Raw genomic sequence first — 16,670 nt, forward strand, 5'->3', positions numbered from 1 at the left:
GTGGTTGTATTGCACAAAGTGTGGTGTGATGACATGTATGCATCTTTATCTGGATGTGTGTGTGTGTGTGTGTGTGTGTGTGTGTGTGTGTGTGTGTGTGTGTGTGTGTGTGTAGTCTTCATTTTTGTATCTTTCCATAAAAAAGTGGGGGTGGGAGGAGGCAGAGTGATGGGTGGATGAGGATTGTATGCATATCGTAAATCTGCATGTGTGTGTGTGTGTGTGTGTGTGTGTGTGTGTGTGTGTGTGTGTGTGTGTAAGTGAATAAATGTGTACAACTTACCAGCAACAGCCACTGGCAATCGGTAAACACATCAACAAGCCTATCTTATGAATACGTGGACATTCTTCTTCTTCTTTTTTCTTCAGATGAACACCTTCATCTTGTTGAAGATAATTTCACGCGCATTATATTGTTGCAAAGTAGTAATTTTTATATAATTGTTCGAGCATTACCATGCCTGATCACAATCGCGAAACTGTCGATCGACGAAATCATCGAGTTTTGGAGTGTAGCCTTATGACATTGTCGATTTCCGGTCCTAAACTGTGATTGACAAGTTGAAGTGAAAACTGCAGCTGCAGAATGTATATAATTTGATGAGGTTTTTTTGTCTTTCATCACTCTGGCAACGTGGTGGCATTTTCATGATTTTGCAGTGTTCCAGCATCTAAAAACAGTGAGAATTTTTCTTCCTTTTGCACAGGTATGTAACGAACACGGCACAACACGTGTTATGACGAAGTGTGCAAGAACAATAATAACGTGGCGCGAAAAGTCAAATATATTGTTTATTATAATTTTTTTTATATATAAAAGATACAACGATACTTGCTTTTAACACTGTCGAGTGGAGGAAGCACAAGCCAAGAGTTCGGATCGGTGAGCACTATGGATCAGATTCAATGTGTACAGTATTACTATTAGTAACAGTATCGGTATCAGTAGCTCAAGGAGGCGTAACTGCGTTCGGTCAAATTCATACACACTACACCACATCTGCCAAGCAGATGCCTGACCAGCGCGTAACCCAGGATGTGAATAGTGTTGTTAAACCTGGCTGTTATTACATTAGGCTTCTCATTCTTCTTTCCCAGAAAGAACTATGAATTTTTATGATATGAAGTAGAAGAACAAAAAAAAAAGGTAAAAACATTACTTGCTGTTGTTTTGAAACTATATGAAAGTGATGGTTTTTCAACATGTCTAATTTGCATTCTCATAATTCTGATTTGTGATGCCAGCAGCAATGTAAATGACTAAATCCATATACCGGTTCACTGTGTCACCTGTCATCTGTCCATTGTAGTGTGTATGCACACAAATACAGAGGCACATGCGTACGCATGCACGCACATGAACACCCACACACACAGTATACATGTATGTGAACACACACACACACACACACACACACTGAATTAATTATATCACTTAGTTAACCCTTTTGCTGCCAGGGAAATAAGATTTTAAGTAAAATCTGTTTGACAGGGATTATTCACAAAAAAAGGTACTTTCAAAAAGATCTGTGTGTCTTCTTATTTGAGAGACCCATAAAACATTAAATTTAAAAGTATATTTTCTGAAAGTTAAGTGAATAAAGAATAAGAAACACATGATGCAGTTTTCCAATTTTGTATTTTACCAATATGAATCTGTTCATTTGCACAGTGATATGATATAAAACTGGACAATTAATGAATAATAACTGTATTTATTCAGAAATTATACTAGAACAACCACAGTGAAGAAGAGACATATGTAATGTATGTATATGATTGATTGTTACTACTCCAAGTGATAACAACATAGATGTCTAATCCTTTCAGTCAAATCAGTTTTCTTGCAAAATATCATCATGCTCATCAATGAAATCAGATCCAAGAATTGTTTCATTTCAAACACATTTGTATCTGTCGATAGTCTGGTGTACTTTTTTTTTCTGTCTGCCTAGATTTGCCTGCACCTGTTGAAATGTCTGCTGTGCATACAAATTGGTTTCCTCAATAAATGTATGATTTAAATCATCATCTAGTATATCTACATAAAGAGAGAAAAAGTCAATGCACTTTGTACTAAAACTACTATGTGGGTATTTTTCTCAGTCCACTGTCACCAGTAAAGTCATGAATAACAGGCTGAATGTTGTTTGTTGGTCCTACATAACATTGCTCCTCTCAAATACTGTAACTATAAGACCATGACCCCTCGGCCTCCTCCACTTCCCCATCTCTGATCGGCTACACTTTGTCCAGTTCCCCTCAGGGCTATTTCTACCTCTGTACATCCCCTGCTTTGGCTTAATACCAAGAGCGTTGCTCCCACTGCTGCTTTTTTGGTCAGCGATACTGTCATTATGTGGGCTGCTGTGTACAGCGTAACTCACTGATCGTCAGTCTTGCCAGTCTCTTCATCACCCCCATTATCTTCTATGGAACCAGCCCATAAAAGTTCACAATTGTCTTCTACAGTTCCAGTTGATGCTTCAACTATTTCTGATCATCAGCTTGAGAAAGCAGTTTCAGTCATTTTGGTGCATCTCAGTACAAGAGATTCACCATCACACACACACACACACACACACACACACACACACACACACACACACACACTGAAACCTCAAGAATTCCACAGCATTTTTTCTGTTTTGTTTTTAGTCCACTACATAGATACCCATTTGTTATTGTGTCTGTGAGCACTGACAATGAGTGACATCTGTTGTCACTAATACCCTCTCTCTCTACCAGTTGCTTCCACCACTAATCTTTGAAGATTGGTCCTTTTCTTTCCTGACTGAAGAAGTAATGCTAATTTCTGTTATTTTTCCAGGACCCATACTGCAGAACTGGAAACACTGGAAGTGAACTGATGAACCAGAGGGTCTGTGTCTGCCGGCAGAGAAGGACCAGTTCCAGCACCATGCCACAGGACTGATTTCCTGCCTTGCACATCTTGGGCATTATCACATCTTCCTTGCTCTTCCTTGGAAGTTGGACTTGGCTTTTGGCAGTGTCATTCCCCAGGCTGCTGCTGGTGTTTCTGTGGGCATGGCTCAGCGGGGGCACAAAAAGTCAAGCCGGAATTCATCATCAAGGTTGACAGCTCCAGAAGACAGTCTTCATGATGCCAAGGTTGTCGGTGAACAAAGAATGTGGGGAAGACCGCTCAAACCCAAAGGAACGCCGGCAGCATCTGCATGGGGGAGGACGTCCTTGGCATCTTCTTTACATGGGGCAAGACCAGTGCGGCCAGGGCTGAAAACAAGCCCTGAAGAGAATGGTGGGGCTTCAGAGATGGGACATCAGAGTGTGGTACAAGGGCGGCAGAAGGGAAAACAATCTAGCAAGATCACAGCCAACAGTAACATGACAGACACTTCGCAGTATTCTGCAGTGCCATCTGTGTCCAGGGAGAAGAAGGCAGGGAAAACTGTCCCAGGACAAAAGGCAGTACAGAATCCACTAGCAGCAGAGCTGGTGGTGGCTTCACTCAGGACAGGGAGACCAGTCAGGCAGAAACGAGGCAAACGACCTCATAGTGAACAAAGCTGGAGTGTGCATCACAGCTCTCAGGGGCTGCACGGTCCACAAGAAGAACCTCCCTCAAAGAGATCACGCTACTTGAACAGCCAGTCTTCAATTGTTGAAACGGACAAGAGGCCATTGGGAAAGAAGTCTTTTCTGCGCAGAGCTCAAGAGGACATGCTGATTCCTGGCTCCACGTCCACAGAAGGGAACAGTGAAACAAGGTCTGGATCAAAGGCTGGTTTGTCAGGGGTCCAAGACATCAGCAGACCCTTAACTCGACACTCAGTGCACGGTGCTTCATCAACTCGATTACAGAACTATCGTTACTGTGGCTTAGACAGCAGACCAGGATTGGGTCTGGAAGAAAACCGAGGGAGGCATCAGCTTAAGAGTGGTTCTGCCTTGGGTAGGGTCCCTCAGATCTCATCTGTCACAGATGCTGGTGGTGCTGCCTCAGGAACACCGACACAAAGAAGAAAGAGAGGCAGGGGGATGGCTCAGCCCACCAGATCTGAAGATATAGGCTTTGATCCCGGACAGAGAAAAGTCCTTGGGTTGGAAGGCAGAAGGGCAGTGCAGAGTGCTGGACAGACAAGAGGCAGGCGAGTGAAGAAGGCAGTGCATCATGGACACCCGCATGCCTTGTCCGGGGTGAAGTTAGGACAAGGAGAGAAACTCACTGATGGCAGTGGGGAGGTGCATCCAGTGGCATCATGTTCAAGGAACCTGACCTCAGTGCATGACAGGAATGACAGACCCAAACGAAATCTGTCAAAGAGAAAAAAATGTGAATGTTGTCAGTTTGATGAGGAGCATCCTGATGCCTCATTTTCAGATTCTGACTCTGAGTTTCAGAAGAGCGTGGGGAAAGATGATGATCGAGCGTGGAGATCCTCAATACGTCCCAGTGGAAACAAGCTGAAGGGGGCTGCTGGCAGAGGTAGGAAACGCCGCAGTGTGAACAAACGTCGGAGTCGGGGTACAGCCAAAGACCATACATTTAGCTCAGATCACCATCAGCAGTCTCATGCAGCAACTTATGCATATCCAGTACAGCTGCATACATCATTTTTCAGACAAGAACTTCCTCTGCTGGGCAGTCTTCACTGTTTGGGGAAGGAGGATGTGAAGGCTGAGACTTTGCAGCAGAAGTCAGATGGTGCTGTGAAGGATGAAGCAGAGTTTCCTTTCAACCCTCAAGTGTGCTCCTACAATCAGAATGCCAAACTGCCTGGGGAGGTAGCGTACATGCAGGATGACTTTTATGTGGTGGTTGCAGAGAGTGACGATGACGAGGATGGTACAGATGTGTCATCCAAAGACATGTCAGTGGATGGAATCAAAGGCAGTGCAGAGAGTGCTCCACATAAAGAGATACCTGACTCCAAAGAGGCATTCACTCCTCAGAAGGAGCACAAAAATCAAGCTTCATCATCATCACAAAGAGAGGGATGCGTTGGAAAGGTGGACAATGTCACAGGGACGTCATTCTCAGTGCAAAATGAAAACAAAGAAAACGCTCCGGTCATTGCTCAAAGTGATGAGCTTCATTCACAGAGTGAACGCGTTCTTAAGAGTGCTTTAATGGCACAAAAATCTCTGCACCATTCTTTGAAGAGTCCAGAGGAGGGGTTAGGTGTGAAAAAGGAGGAACCTTGTTTTCTGACCGGACAGGTTTCAGAGAAAGAAGCAGAAGTTTGTAATGCTAAAGAGGAACCTGATTCCAGGACAGAGGAAGGTTCACACACTTTAACTGCTGAGACAGAGGAGAGCAGCACCACTGATACCAGTGATAGGCAGGTTGAACAGAGTCCACAAACCGCTGTCATTGCTCAAAGGACAGAAGCTGGACAGATCCAGGCTGAACCCAGTGTTTCATCTCCAGAATCGGACAAAGTCCAGCCTTCGTCAGCCGGCACTGAGGACAACAACCGGACACAGAGCAGTCAGGAGAGCTCAGCTGGGCATCCAGCTGGAGACAGAAAAGAGCAGGCTCAGGACACCCAACATGTGACGGGTGTGGGCGATGAAACCAGTGCAATGCAGGGACACACAGCAGCCCCTGATGAGATTCCAGATAAAGATTGTGTGGTCAAGGGAAAGACAGAGCAGGGAGACTCAAACCAAGATGGTGAAACCACAGACGTAGCGTCAGATCAGGGTACTGCATGCACAGTAACCCCTGGGGAGGACCCTCAGCAGGTATCACTGGAACATAGAGGTGGGGCAGCTGGTGAAAGTGCTCTAGTGACCTCCCCAAATAAGATCCCACAGCTGATAACCAGACAGGAATATCCAGCTGTGGAATATCCCCCCAGAGAAGAGGCTCTGCAGATGTCATCTCCAGCAAAGGACTCAGCGGTGGTGGCCACAGGAGAAAAGGTAGAGTTGATTTTCCAGAGAGAAGACCCCATGCAGGATGATGATGCAGTCATAATTCCGGCAGAAAACCCAGTGCAGAATGATTGTGCAGTTATAACTCCTGCAGAAAACCCAGCGCAGAATGACACAGTTATAACTCCAACAGAAAACCCAGCGCAGAATGACACAGTTATAACTCCTACAGAAAACCCAGCGCAGAATGACACAGTTATAACTCCCACAGATAATCCAGCGCAGAATGACACAGTTATAACTCCCACAGATAATCCAGCGCAGAATGACACAGTTATAACTCCAACAGAAAACCCAGCGCAGAATGACACAGTTATAACTCCAACAGAAAACCCAGCGCAGAATGACACAGTTATAACTCCCACAGATAATCCAGCGCAGAATGACACAGTTATAACTCCCACAGAAAACCCAGCGCAGAATGACACAGTTATAACTCCCACAGATAATCCAGCGCAGAATGACACAGTTATAACTCCCACAGATAATCCAGTGCAGAATGACAAAGTCAGCACTTTCACAGAAAAGCCAGTACAGAATGATGGTGCAGTTATAAAACCTGCAGAAAACCCAGCACAGGATGACGCAGTCTTAACTCCCACAGAAAACCCAGTGCAGAATGATGGTGCAGTTACCACTCCAACAGAAAACCCAGTACAGGAAGTCACAGTCATGGCTCGTGCAGAAAACCCAGTGCAAGCTGACACTGTAGCCGCACCTTCAGATCAGGACCAACCAGATGGGCCTGATCATATCAGTGCTGAGGAGGAGAAGGAAGTGGATACGGAACTGTGTTTCCACACTTCAGGACATGGTGATCACCAGCACCGAACAAACACTGCCACAGGTGTAAAAGGTGATCTGCTTGTATGTGGTACGACTGGTGGATCATCAGAAGAGAACTCACAGCAAGACCGCATGGACTGTGATACTACCGCTGAAAGCTTTTTCAAAGAGACTTATCATGTAACAGCTGCTTCCAAAGACGGTTACCATCAGGGCTCTCAAAGCGTTTCCAAAGAGTCTCATCCTGTAACGGCTGCTTCCAAAGATGGTTATCATCAGAGCTCTGAAAGCGTTTCCAGACTTGTCCTGTAACAGCTGCTTCCAAAGACGGTTACCATCAGGGCTCTCAAAGCGTTTCCAAAGAGTCTCATCCTGTAACGGCTGCTTCCAAAGATGGTTATCATCAGAGCTCTGAAAGCGTTTCCAGACTTGTCCTGTAACGGCTTCTTCCAAAGACGGTTGGCATCAGGGCTCTCAAAGTGTTTCCAGAGAGACCTATCCTGAAACGGCTGCTTCCAAAGACAGTTATCACCAGAGATCTGAAAACATTTCCAAAATGACTTATCCTGAAATGGCTGCTTCCAAAGAAGGTAACCGTCAGAGCTCATCAAACTGATACCACTGGTGTGAAATGAGTTAACGTGCCGTTTACACCAGTGCAGGTGTCTGATGAAAGGAACCGCCCCAAAGTCTGATCCATGGGTGCAGAAATTTGGAGGGGAAGGGGTGAACTGTGAATAGTGAAGCCTTGAACAAGTTGAAATTCAAGGCTGACAATCGCATGATTATTGTTGTCCCAGAAACCCTTCACTACAGAATCGGGCCAGTGTCTAACCACTGATGAAGGGACATGGTGATTTGAAGGACGGGATGTTGTGTATGGATATGTACGACTGCTTGTGAAGGAGAAGAGACTTGAATGAGATTAAAGAATGGCATCATCCGTCTCCGCTAGACAGAGTCAGTGTGAGCACAGAAACTCTTGGATTCCTCTCCCCCTGACTTGTCAGTGTGGATGTCGCAGTGGGAGATCAAGAATGGCAACCTGCTTCGTTTGTTTTATTTAAGAAGTTCTGCTCCTGTGAAGTTGTTTCTTTTGCAGTTGATGCTTGTTCTCAAAATTTATAGTTTTGACATTGTCTTTTTTTTTTAAATTTTAATGCCAGACCTGCTGTTTCGACTTCATTTGACAAAGTTTTTGTTGTTGTTTGTTGTTGTTGTTTGTTGTTAACCAGTATAAAAACAGTTGTTTCAGTTGAGACATGTCAAAATTCAGGTTGTAAACATATATCTGTGATTGTAAAAATAATTCCAGGTAAAACAGGGATACATGTGTATATGGGCTGATGAGTGTGGTGGTATACATGTGGATGGAGAATGGTGGGCAGATATCGCTTTAAATCCCACATGTTTTTATAATCCAAATCAAAGTCAAACTGGCCATATGCTAACGCTGAGTTGTATGAGAACATTTATGAAACCTGGGTGAAATCCAGTGCCTGGCTAGGATTTTTTTTTTTTTTTCCAAGAAAGGAGAGGTGACAACTTTGAACAAGCTGATTATTACACTGGGTTGTGTTTGATTTCCCTTGCAAAAGTAAAAACCAGGGATAATTTTTGACTGCACCGTTTAAAATTTTGACTAAAGATCATTTTGTAAAATCCAGATTATTTGACAGAGAATTGATGAGTGGTTATTCGTGAATGAAGAACTGGTTATGTTTTGTCATAATATCAATAACTAAGCAGCAAACATAGACATACACTTGTTTGCAGTGTTTTTCTTTGTTTTTGTTTTTTTTCTCAGTCGCTTGAGCCAGAGTCATCCAACTTATAAATGCAAGCATGCAGGCATATTATACACTTAAAGTTAGACATGTATAGGTTAGAATACACAGTGACACATGGAAGAATCATAAAATAATGGTATTTGACTTTGTGGTAAACAAAAGCACTACACATATTTCTATTCCTTTCAACATTGTTATTGAACTAATAAAATCAAAGCAGTGTCCACTTTGGATGAATTTATTCCTTTCTAAATGTTCAGTGTAGATGACTCCATGTTAGAGTTCAATCAAATGTGTCAGAGCTGTGGTTAGGACATTCATCTATCTCCATAGATTAGAATTTGCTTCCATGTGTTTTGATGCCTCAAACCAAACTGCATCTTTGTGACTTGCTTTTGATACTGATTTGTATTTCTCTTTTTGTCACAGCAGATATTTCTCTGTGTGAAATTCAGGCTGATCTCCCCAGGGAGAGTGCGCCGCTACACTACAGCGCCACCCATTTTTTTGGTATTTTTTCCTGCATGCAGGTTTATTTGTTTTTCCTATCGAAATGGATTTTTCTACAGAGTTTTGCCAGGAACAACCCTTTTGTTGTCGTGGGTTCTTTTAGGTGCGCTAAGTGCATGCTGCACATATGACCTCAGTTTATCGTCTCATCCGAATGACTGGCGTCCAGACCACCACTCAAGCAAGGTCTAGTGGAGGGGGAGAAAATGTCAGCGGTTGAGCCACGATTCAAACCAGCACGCTCAGATTCTCTCGCTTCCTAGGCGGACACGTTACCTCTAGGCCATCACTCCAGATACTCCTGTATCTTTATAATCGGCTGCTGATAACAGAGTGCTGTCCATCAGTGCTTTTTCTGTCTTGGTCCAGTGATGTGGGTCATTATCCCTTCTTAGTCCATGTGGATTCCCCAGTTTAGTTGAAAAGTCTCTGAAAACACGCCTCTTCCGTTCTGCCTACCAATATACCATATTACTTACCGCTGTGCTTCCTTAAGTTGAACTGCTGGCTCTGTGTGTGTGTGTGTGTGTTAAAAAATTTTTTTTTAAAGAAAAGAAAAAAAAAGTGTGAGTGTGTGCACATGCTTGTTTGTGTATGGTATGCCATACTTGAATGCATATGTATGTATGATTATAATTTATATGAATTTTTATGTATGTATATAACTGGTTGTAAATGCCACAAGCTTCCTGTCTGGATACTGTGAGTCTCCGTTTCAGTTTTCAGTTTCAAGGTGTGAAAGCATGTGGACTGAGCACTCCATATATATATATATATATAAAATATACACTACACCAGATCTGGTGCAGTATTATATAGTAGTAATATTTTTTTTATTTTTTTTTTGTAAAAAGGTTTAAATTCTTCTTCTTACTTGATGTGACAGTGTGGTGCTCTATGTGAAGTTTAGGCTACTGTCCCTGCCCATGTGGAGATTGAGTCAACACCAGGTTATCCATTTCCCCTTGAAAAGGAACAACAACCCTTTTATCAGCGCTTATAGCTTTTAGAGGCGTTTGATTGGCTAAGAGCGGACCGGGCAAAGTGGGGCATCTTTTCACTGTTAGCTGCGCGAAATTTGGCCAAGCAGAGCAGACCGATAGGCCTAGTTTGCATCAGTTTGACATGGTAAGTATATGTATCACCAAACATGGAGTATAATACAAACTCCTCCTTTTCGCATGTTGTTCATTATTTTTGTCGATATATTATGCATCCAGCACAGTTGATAATGTTTTGCTACAAATTCATAGTCTGAAAGGCTGGTTGTACCCAGACCAATAGTGAAAGGTGGAAAACATGTATGTGTATGTTGGAAAAGACATACTGTATCATGCAGGTTTACCATGAGAACTTGTAGACTAGTTGTTGTGTGACCCAGTTTGGTGGGCCAGGCTGGGTTACACACTGTCCGTTCAGATGAGTTTACTTAGTATTGTATTGTGATGTATTACCCATAGTCATTACAGGTTTCTCTCTGTAAAATTTGGGCTGTTTTCCCCTGGGGGAGCATGCTGACATGGTTTAGCACTTTTTTTCCCTTTTGTGTGTGTGTGTGTGTGTGTATACATGTGTGTATTTGTTTTACTTGTAATCCACAGAACTTTTGCCAGGGACATTCCTTTCGTTGCCATGGGTTCTTTCTCATGCACTAAGTGCATGTTGCGGATGGGACCTTTGTTTATTATTTATCTCAACAAAGCGACCAGCACCCAGACCACCAGCCATTGTCTGTGTGGAGTAGGGGTTGGTAAAAAAAAAAAAAAAAAAAAAAAAAAAAAAAAAAATCCTGGTTGATATATGGGGCTCAAAACTGTGGATGCTCACTTCCTGGTCAGGTGTATATTTACACAGACATTGCTGACATGAGCTTACACGAGCACTGTGGCGGGCACTAGGATGTCTAGATAGGGTTGTGTAGGGCCAGGGAGAGCAGCTTTAAGATCAGTAGTTTCTCCACTGCAATGGGAATCCATTTACAGCTTAGTCTTTTTTGAGGAACTATGACTCTCAAACTAGGAGGTAAGACTGGTCTGGCCGTTAGTGCTGCAGCCTTGGGGGCTAGCTGGCTGGCCTTTGGGGCCAGACCATCCCAACACTGTCCTTACCCTTCTTCTTCTTCTTTCCGTTAAACGACCAACATCAACTTGCTGATGACTTTGTCGTGGTTCATGCATGCTGGGTATTATCATGTCTCCATAACCCACTGAACACTGATATGGGATACAGGATCTTTAACGTGTGTATTTGATCTTCTGCATGCATATACACACGAAGGGGGTTCAAGCACAAGCAGGTCTGCACATATGTTGACCTGGGAGATCGGAAAAATCTCCACCCTTTACCAACCAGTCGCTGTTACCGTGATTTGAACCCGGGACCCTCAGATTGAAAGTCCAACACTTAAACCACTCAGCTATTGCACCCTAAAGCCCTCTTGGCCAGGAGAGTGAACATGTAACTTGGGCAAGACACTCTCCACTAGAATCAAATTCTAGCTGAGATTGTTTGGACAGCAGTTGCTTCCTCTTCTGTCCTGATGGTTCTAGTCGGACACAACTATCATATAATATGTATGCAGGGCCAGATTCTTCCTTCTCTCTCTGACATGGTCGAGACAGCTGTGGTGGAAAGGCATGGTGCTGCCAACTGCCTTTAAAAAAAAAAAAAAAAAAAAAAGGAATAAAGTTTTTACCTGCCTGACAGGTGATAGTGGAATGATGGCCTAGAGGTAACGTGTCCGCCTCGGAAGCGAGAGAATCTGAGCGCGCTGGTTTGAATCATGGCTCAGCCACCAACATTTTCTCGCCCTCCACAAGACCTTTAGTGGTGGTCTGGACACTAGTCATTCGGATGAGATGATAAACCGAGGTCCATTGTGCAGCATGCACTTAGCGCATGTAAAAGAACCCACGGCAACAAAATGGTTGTTCCAGGCAAAATTCTGTAGAAAAATCCACTTCGATAAAAAGGAAAAACAAATAAAACTGTACACAGGAAAAAATGTTTTTAAAATGGGTGGCGCTGTAGTGTAGTGACATGCTCTCCCTGGGGAGAGCAGCTCAAATTTCATGCAGAGAAATCTGTTGTGATAAAAAGAAATACAAATACAAATTATCTGATCACCTATCACTTCATTGTGAAGCTGAGACTAATCTTTGGTGCAGAATTGATTTGTTATTGTTTTTACCAGTTACAACTTGCCTGTGGACTAAAGGAAAGTGAAAACATGTTAGAGGTACCTTGTAAAGATATGCTGAAGTATGAATCCTCTGTGTGTGTGTGTGTGTGTGTTCTACTTTGCGCCGAATAATCTAGGATGCATGGAAGTGTATTTTAATTATTTTAATGCAATCGTAATTTTATGGAAAGCGCATGTATTCTTTAACCTTGTGGTCGCAGAGGTGGTGTGTATCAGTTTACTTCTTGTGTCATTGTCTGCGCTGATCTTACATCAGTGGTTTTACTCCAGTTTGGTTATATGTTTGTATTAGGCATTTTTTTGTTTGTTTGTTTTTTAATTCTGTTCGAGCTTTAAATAGGTTACTTCAAAGAAGTTTTGCATACATGTTATTTATAAAAATAAAAATTAAAAAAAAAGAAAAAAAAAAGAGAGACAAGTTTGGTGCTATGTTATGATTTCTTTCATGTTTTCACTTCTTTTGTTTGTTTTACTTTTTTTTTTTTTTTTTTTACAAAAGATTTTTTCTTTTCATTTTTTGTTTGTTTTGGGAAAGCATGAGGAAGAAATAGAGTTGTGTATATATGTGTGTGTGTGTGTGTGTTGTATATATATATATATATATGTGTGAGTGTGTGTGTGTTTGTGTGCTAGCATGCTTGAATGTTAGTGTGGTTAAGCATATCGTGTGTGCAATGTGTGTCTGTGTGTGCTTGCATATACATAAATTGTGTGTACTATAGTATAACACTACAGTTACTGTTTGATATTAGGCATAATCTGAGAGTACAACTTGCACGTCTTTGATACCTATATGTTTGTTACTAAGTATTCCTCTGTGTGTGTGTGTGTGTTTGTGATGGTAAACAAAGTAAAAAATGTAATGGGGGGGGGGGGAAGTCAGGTTTTTAGCTTCTTATAGATACATTTGCGGCATCAGGACCATATACCTAGTCAAAGCCAGAACATAGTCTATAGAGGGTGAGAGTCAGTATTGAAAATGAGTATTGGAAATGAAATTGTACACTGTGGATCTTTTAAAAAAAAAAAAAAATTTTCTTCCACTTTAATCAGTTGTCACCAGCACTCAACGGCTTATTTTATCAACGTAACCTTGCTTTTTGCATGGATCATGTTTCCGTTTTTTGAGTGCTGTTGTTTAGCCATAAACTCGCAGAAGAAACTGATTCAGTATGATGACACCGAGGTTGTGAGAATGCCCTTGTGTGACAGGTATGTTTTAAGAGGTAGATATCAAACACATGCATTCTCACACACACACACATATATATATATATCTAAGCGGTGTGATTTATTGTGCTGAACAAAACTAATAGAAACCCAGCAGGAAGAAGTTCAAACAAATGATGGTGACTGACATCCTGACCTTTAGGCTTGATTTTATCACAGTGAGATGATTCCCTTCACTGACCAGTGGCAGTAAAGGGGTTAAACTTGGAGAAAGAGGAAGAAAAAGGGTGGGTAAAGTGCTTTGAGTTTATGCATGCTCTTTGTGTTTTTGACTCACTTGTGTAAACAAAGTGAGTCTATGTTTTAACCCGGTGTTCGGTTGTCTGTGTGTGTGTGTCTGTGTGTCCGTGGTAAACTTTAACATTGACATTTTCTCTGCAACTACTTTGTCAGTTGACACCAAATTTGGCATAAAAATAGGAAAAATTCAGTTCTTTCCAGTCATCTTGTTTAAAACAATATTGCACCTCTGGGATGGGCATTTACTGTTATATTTATATTTTTTGTATTCTCTAAACTTGGCACTTTGATCTTATATTCTGACCCAACAACAAGAGCAGCCATTATTATCATTTTTTGTTCAAACAGGAACTTCTTTTGGTAAGCATGGAAGTTTTATTTATTTTGCAAACGTTTTGGTGCAGATAGTAAAAAAAGGGAAATTACTCTGTAATGCTAGGGGACTTAATTTGCTTTAAACTGATCTTTCTCATCTTAAACATTACATTTTGAAATTATACTCAATACATAAAAAGCTTGGATTTTTTTTTTAAAAGTGTATCACAAGTGAGTCTTGAAGGCCTTGCCTCTCTTGTTCTTTCGGTTTTTTTTCTTCTCTTTTTGTTGTTGTTTACAGCAGCTGGCATTTGATGAGTTTCTTTTGAGTGTGAGGAATAAATAATCATTTATGAGTTCATTTGAGCGTGAGAAATTATATTGTCAAAATTTGAATGTCACCATTAATCAGAACTGTTCACTACGAAGGAACTTATAAAATAAACTGGTGTGGATGGTCTTTTCCCGTGGAATTTTCAGTGAAAGACAAAGTAGTATATACTGATACAGGGTTTGGGTTGGGTGGTGTTTTTTTTTTTTTTTTTGTTTTTGTTTGTTTTTTCCCAGATCATGCCAAACCTGTTTTTCTGAAATGAGATTTGATAGGCTGCCTACTTACAGTATTTTAAAAACTTGGGATGTATGTTTACATTAATTTTACAGAACATGATATTGAACTGGTTGAACAATCAAATTCTGCTTGTTGAGTTTGTACAAAACACTCTGTGTCACTGCAAGTTGTTTTTTTTCTCTCAGGAAGTGAGCTAAGTGACAACATAGAAACTATTATCCAATTATTCATTCAGATGATTTGTTTCTTACATCAGCTTACATCAAACTTGCCTGAAGTATTATTATTATTATAAGTATTATTATTATTCTTGTACTGTTAATTAAGTATATTTTGCTGGTAAGATGTCAGTAATTGTTGTCATTATTATTATTATTATAGTTGAAACTGAAACAATTGTCATTGTTTGGGAGACTTTTTTTTTTAAACATAAAATTCACAGTAAACAGTGGTACAAATGCCTCAGTCAATCATCTACTATTTTTTCAAGATTTCAACCCAAGACTGTATTGGAGGTAATTATGTAAAGATTTGAACAAGAAATGCAAAAGTGAAAAATAGAATTATGCAGAAGTCAGGCAGGCTCTGAAGCTTTCATTTCAAGTGTACCTGTGTAGTATGTGGTGGATGGGATTTTGAGAGACATGCTCTTTTTCTGAACTGGCCTCTTGTGGTCACATGGTTTGATTTTGGGTTTTTTTATTTTGTTTGTTTTTGTTTTTGTTGTTGTTGTTTTTTTTACTTCTCCATTTGTGGACAACATCCCCATGTTCACTTGTGTCTGTATGTAGGGTTTTAGTGTACGAGTGTTAATTTTGCCCCAGCAATGAGGCAGCCATTCTCCATTTTAGGAAGTGTGTTGTGCATGCAGGATATGTTTGTATTTCTGCTTTCCAAAAGAAAACACACTTGACATCAGCAGTGGGATCTTGAACAGGCATACGTGTGGTTTTAACCTTTTTGCTTTTGTAGACACATGAAGTGTATTGACCGCTTGCCTGCTGAATCTGGGTGAAAAGAGATCAGTGTGCTGTGTGTGTAAAGTGCGGTCACTTTTTGTGTGTGTGTGTGTGTGTGTTTTGCCTTTCAGTGGTGTCATGGACTTGGCTGAACAGAAGAGTAATGCAGCCCCATGAGGAGAAAGTCCGGATAAAGAATGGTAACTGGCATTCCTGATTCTGACCCCATAGTTAAAAACACAGGATCCTCCAGTTGAAAGTCCAGGGCTCTAAGTCTAACCACTCGCTGTTGCACCTGTTGATAATATTCTGATGATAACCACCCAGGACAAATATCTCTTGGATCTCCAGCCCAATGAAAAACACAGCACATCTATAGAGAGTCGTTAGCTTTTGGCATCATCCTGATGACTCACTCTTCATATTATCTTCTCTTGCAGAACAGGAGCAGGGCTGGTTCGCATCAGAGATCTTAGCAGCGTTAAGTTTGCTTAGCGCTAGGAATCTCTTAGAGTAAAATAGAATTTGTGTAGATGTAGGGAAATTCTTACTCAAGACCCTGAAGTACACCTGAGGCACCGTTCAGAGACTGGCCCAAAACAGTTGCAGTTCTTTGATACCGCCCTACATGCCAGAGGGCATAATGTGAAGAAAAAAAAGTTCTTAACGTTAAGCACAATTAGCATTGCTAAAGTCTCTCATGCAAGCCATCCCAGATTTGGGACTAGGATTTTTACTGAAGCATGCATAATGGTATTCTGCAGCATTTGGTTCCGTCTCATTTACTCATTCCTACCCCATAGAAAAATCACAACAAAACACCAAACATTTTTTGTATTGTTCCCCTGTCATTAGTATCTATATTGGTTGTGTTTTAGTCGGCTTTTTTTTTTTGGTTTTGTTTTTGTTTTCTTTCTTTTGTTTTGCTTTCTGAATCTTAGCATGAGTGTCTTTTTTTTTGGTCTTTTTTCTTTTTTAATTCAATAGAAATAAAGACGATAGAGAGTGTGTGTGTTTTGAGTTGTGTTGTATGAGGAAAAAAAAATCATCTAAAATATGTATCATCGTCAGTCATATCTGACGAAGACCATTGGGACATCAGAGGAGGCAACTGCTGTTCCGACTACATGGGCTAAAACTGGGAA

The 16,670-nt window shown here is 41.2% G+C and overlaps 1 protein-coding gene across 2 annotated transcripts; it reads left to right on the forward strand.

The window, feature by feature from the left end:
- The first annotated feature begins 560 nt into the window (after positions 1-560).
- Positions 561-12,696, forward strand: LOC143291117 (uncharacterized). Of its 2 annotated transcripts, none has more exons than XM_076600746.1 (2): positions 561-680; positions 2,831-12,696. In XM_076600746.1, the coding sequence occupies exon 2, from the start codon at positions 3,049-3,051 to the stop codon at positions 7,018-7,020; it is 3,972 nt and encodes a 1,323-aa protein (XP_076456861.1). In that variant the 5' UTR covers positions 561-680; positions 2,831-3,048; the 3' UTR covers positions 7,021-12,696. The 2 variants fall into 2 exon arrangements, with proteins under 2 accessions (XP_076456861.1, XP_076456860.1); XM_076600745.1 differs by having other exon boundaries at positions 606-707.
- Positions 12,697-16,670: the final 3,974 nt, after the last annotated feature.

The sequence above is a fragment of the Babylonia areolata genome, chromosome 16 (assembly GCF_041734735.1).
Source record: "Babylonia areolata isolate BAREFJ2019XMU chromosome 16, ASM4173473v1, whole genome shotgun sequence".
NCBI classification, from domain to species: Eukaryota; Metazoa; Mollusca; class Gastropoda; order Neogastropoda; family Buccinidae; genus Babylonia; species Babylonia areolata.

Bases quoted from the DNA above. Each gene is read 5' to 3' on its own strand.
- LOC143291117 (XM_076600746.1), top strand. From the start codon at position 3,049: ATGGCTCAGCGGGGGCACAAAAAGTCAAGCCGGAATTCATCATCAAGG.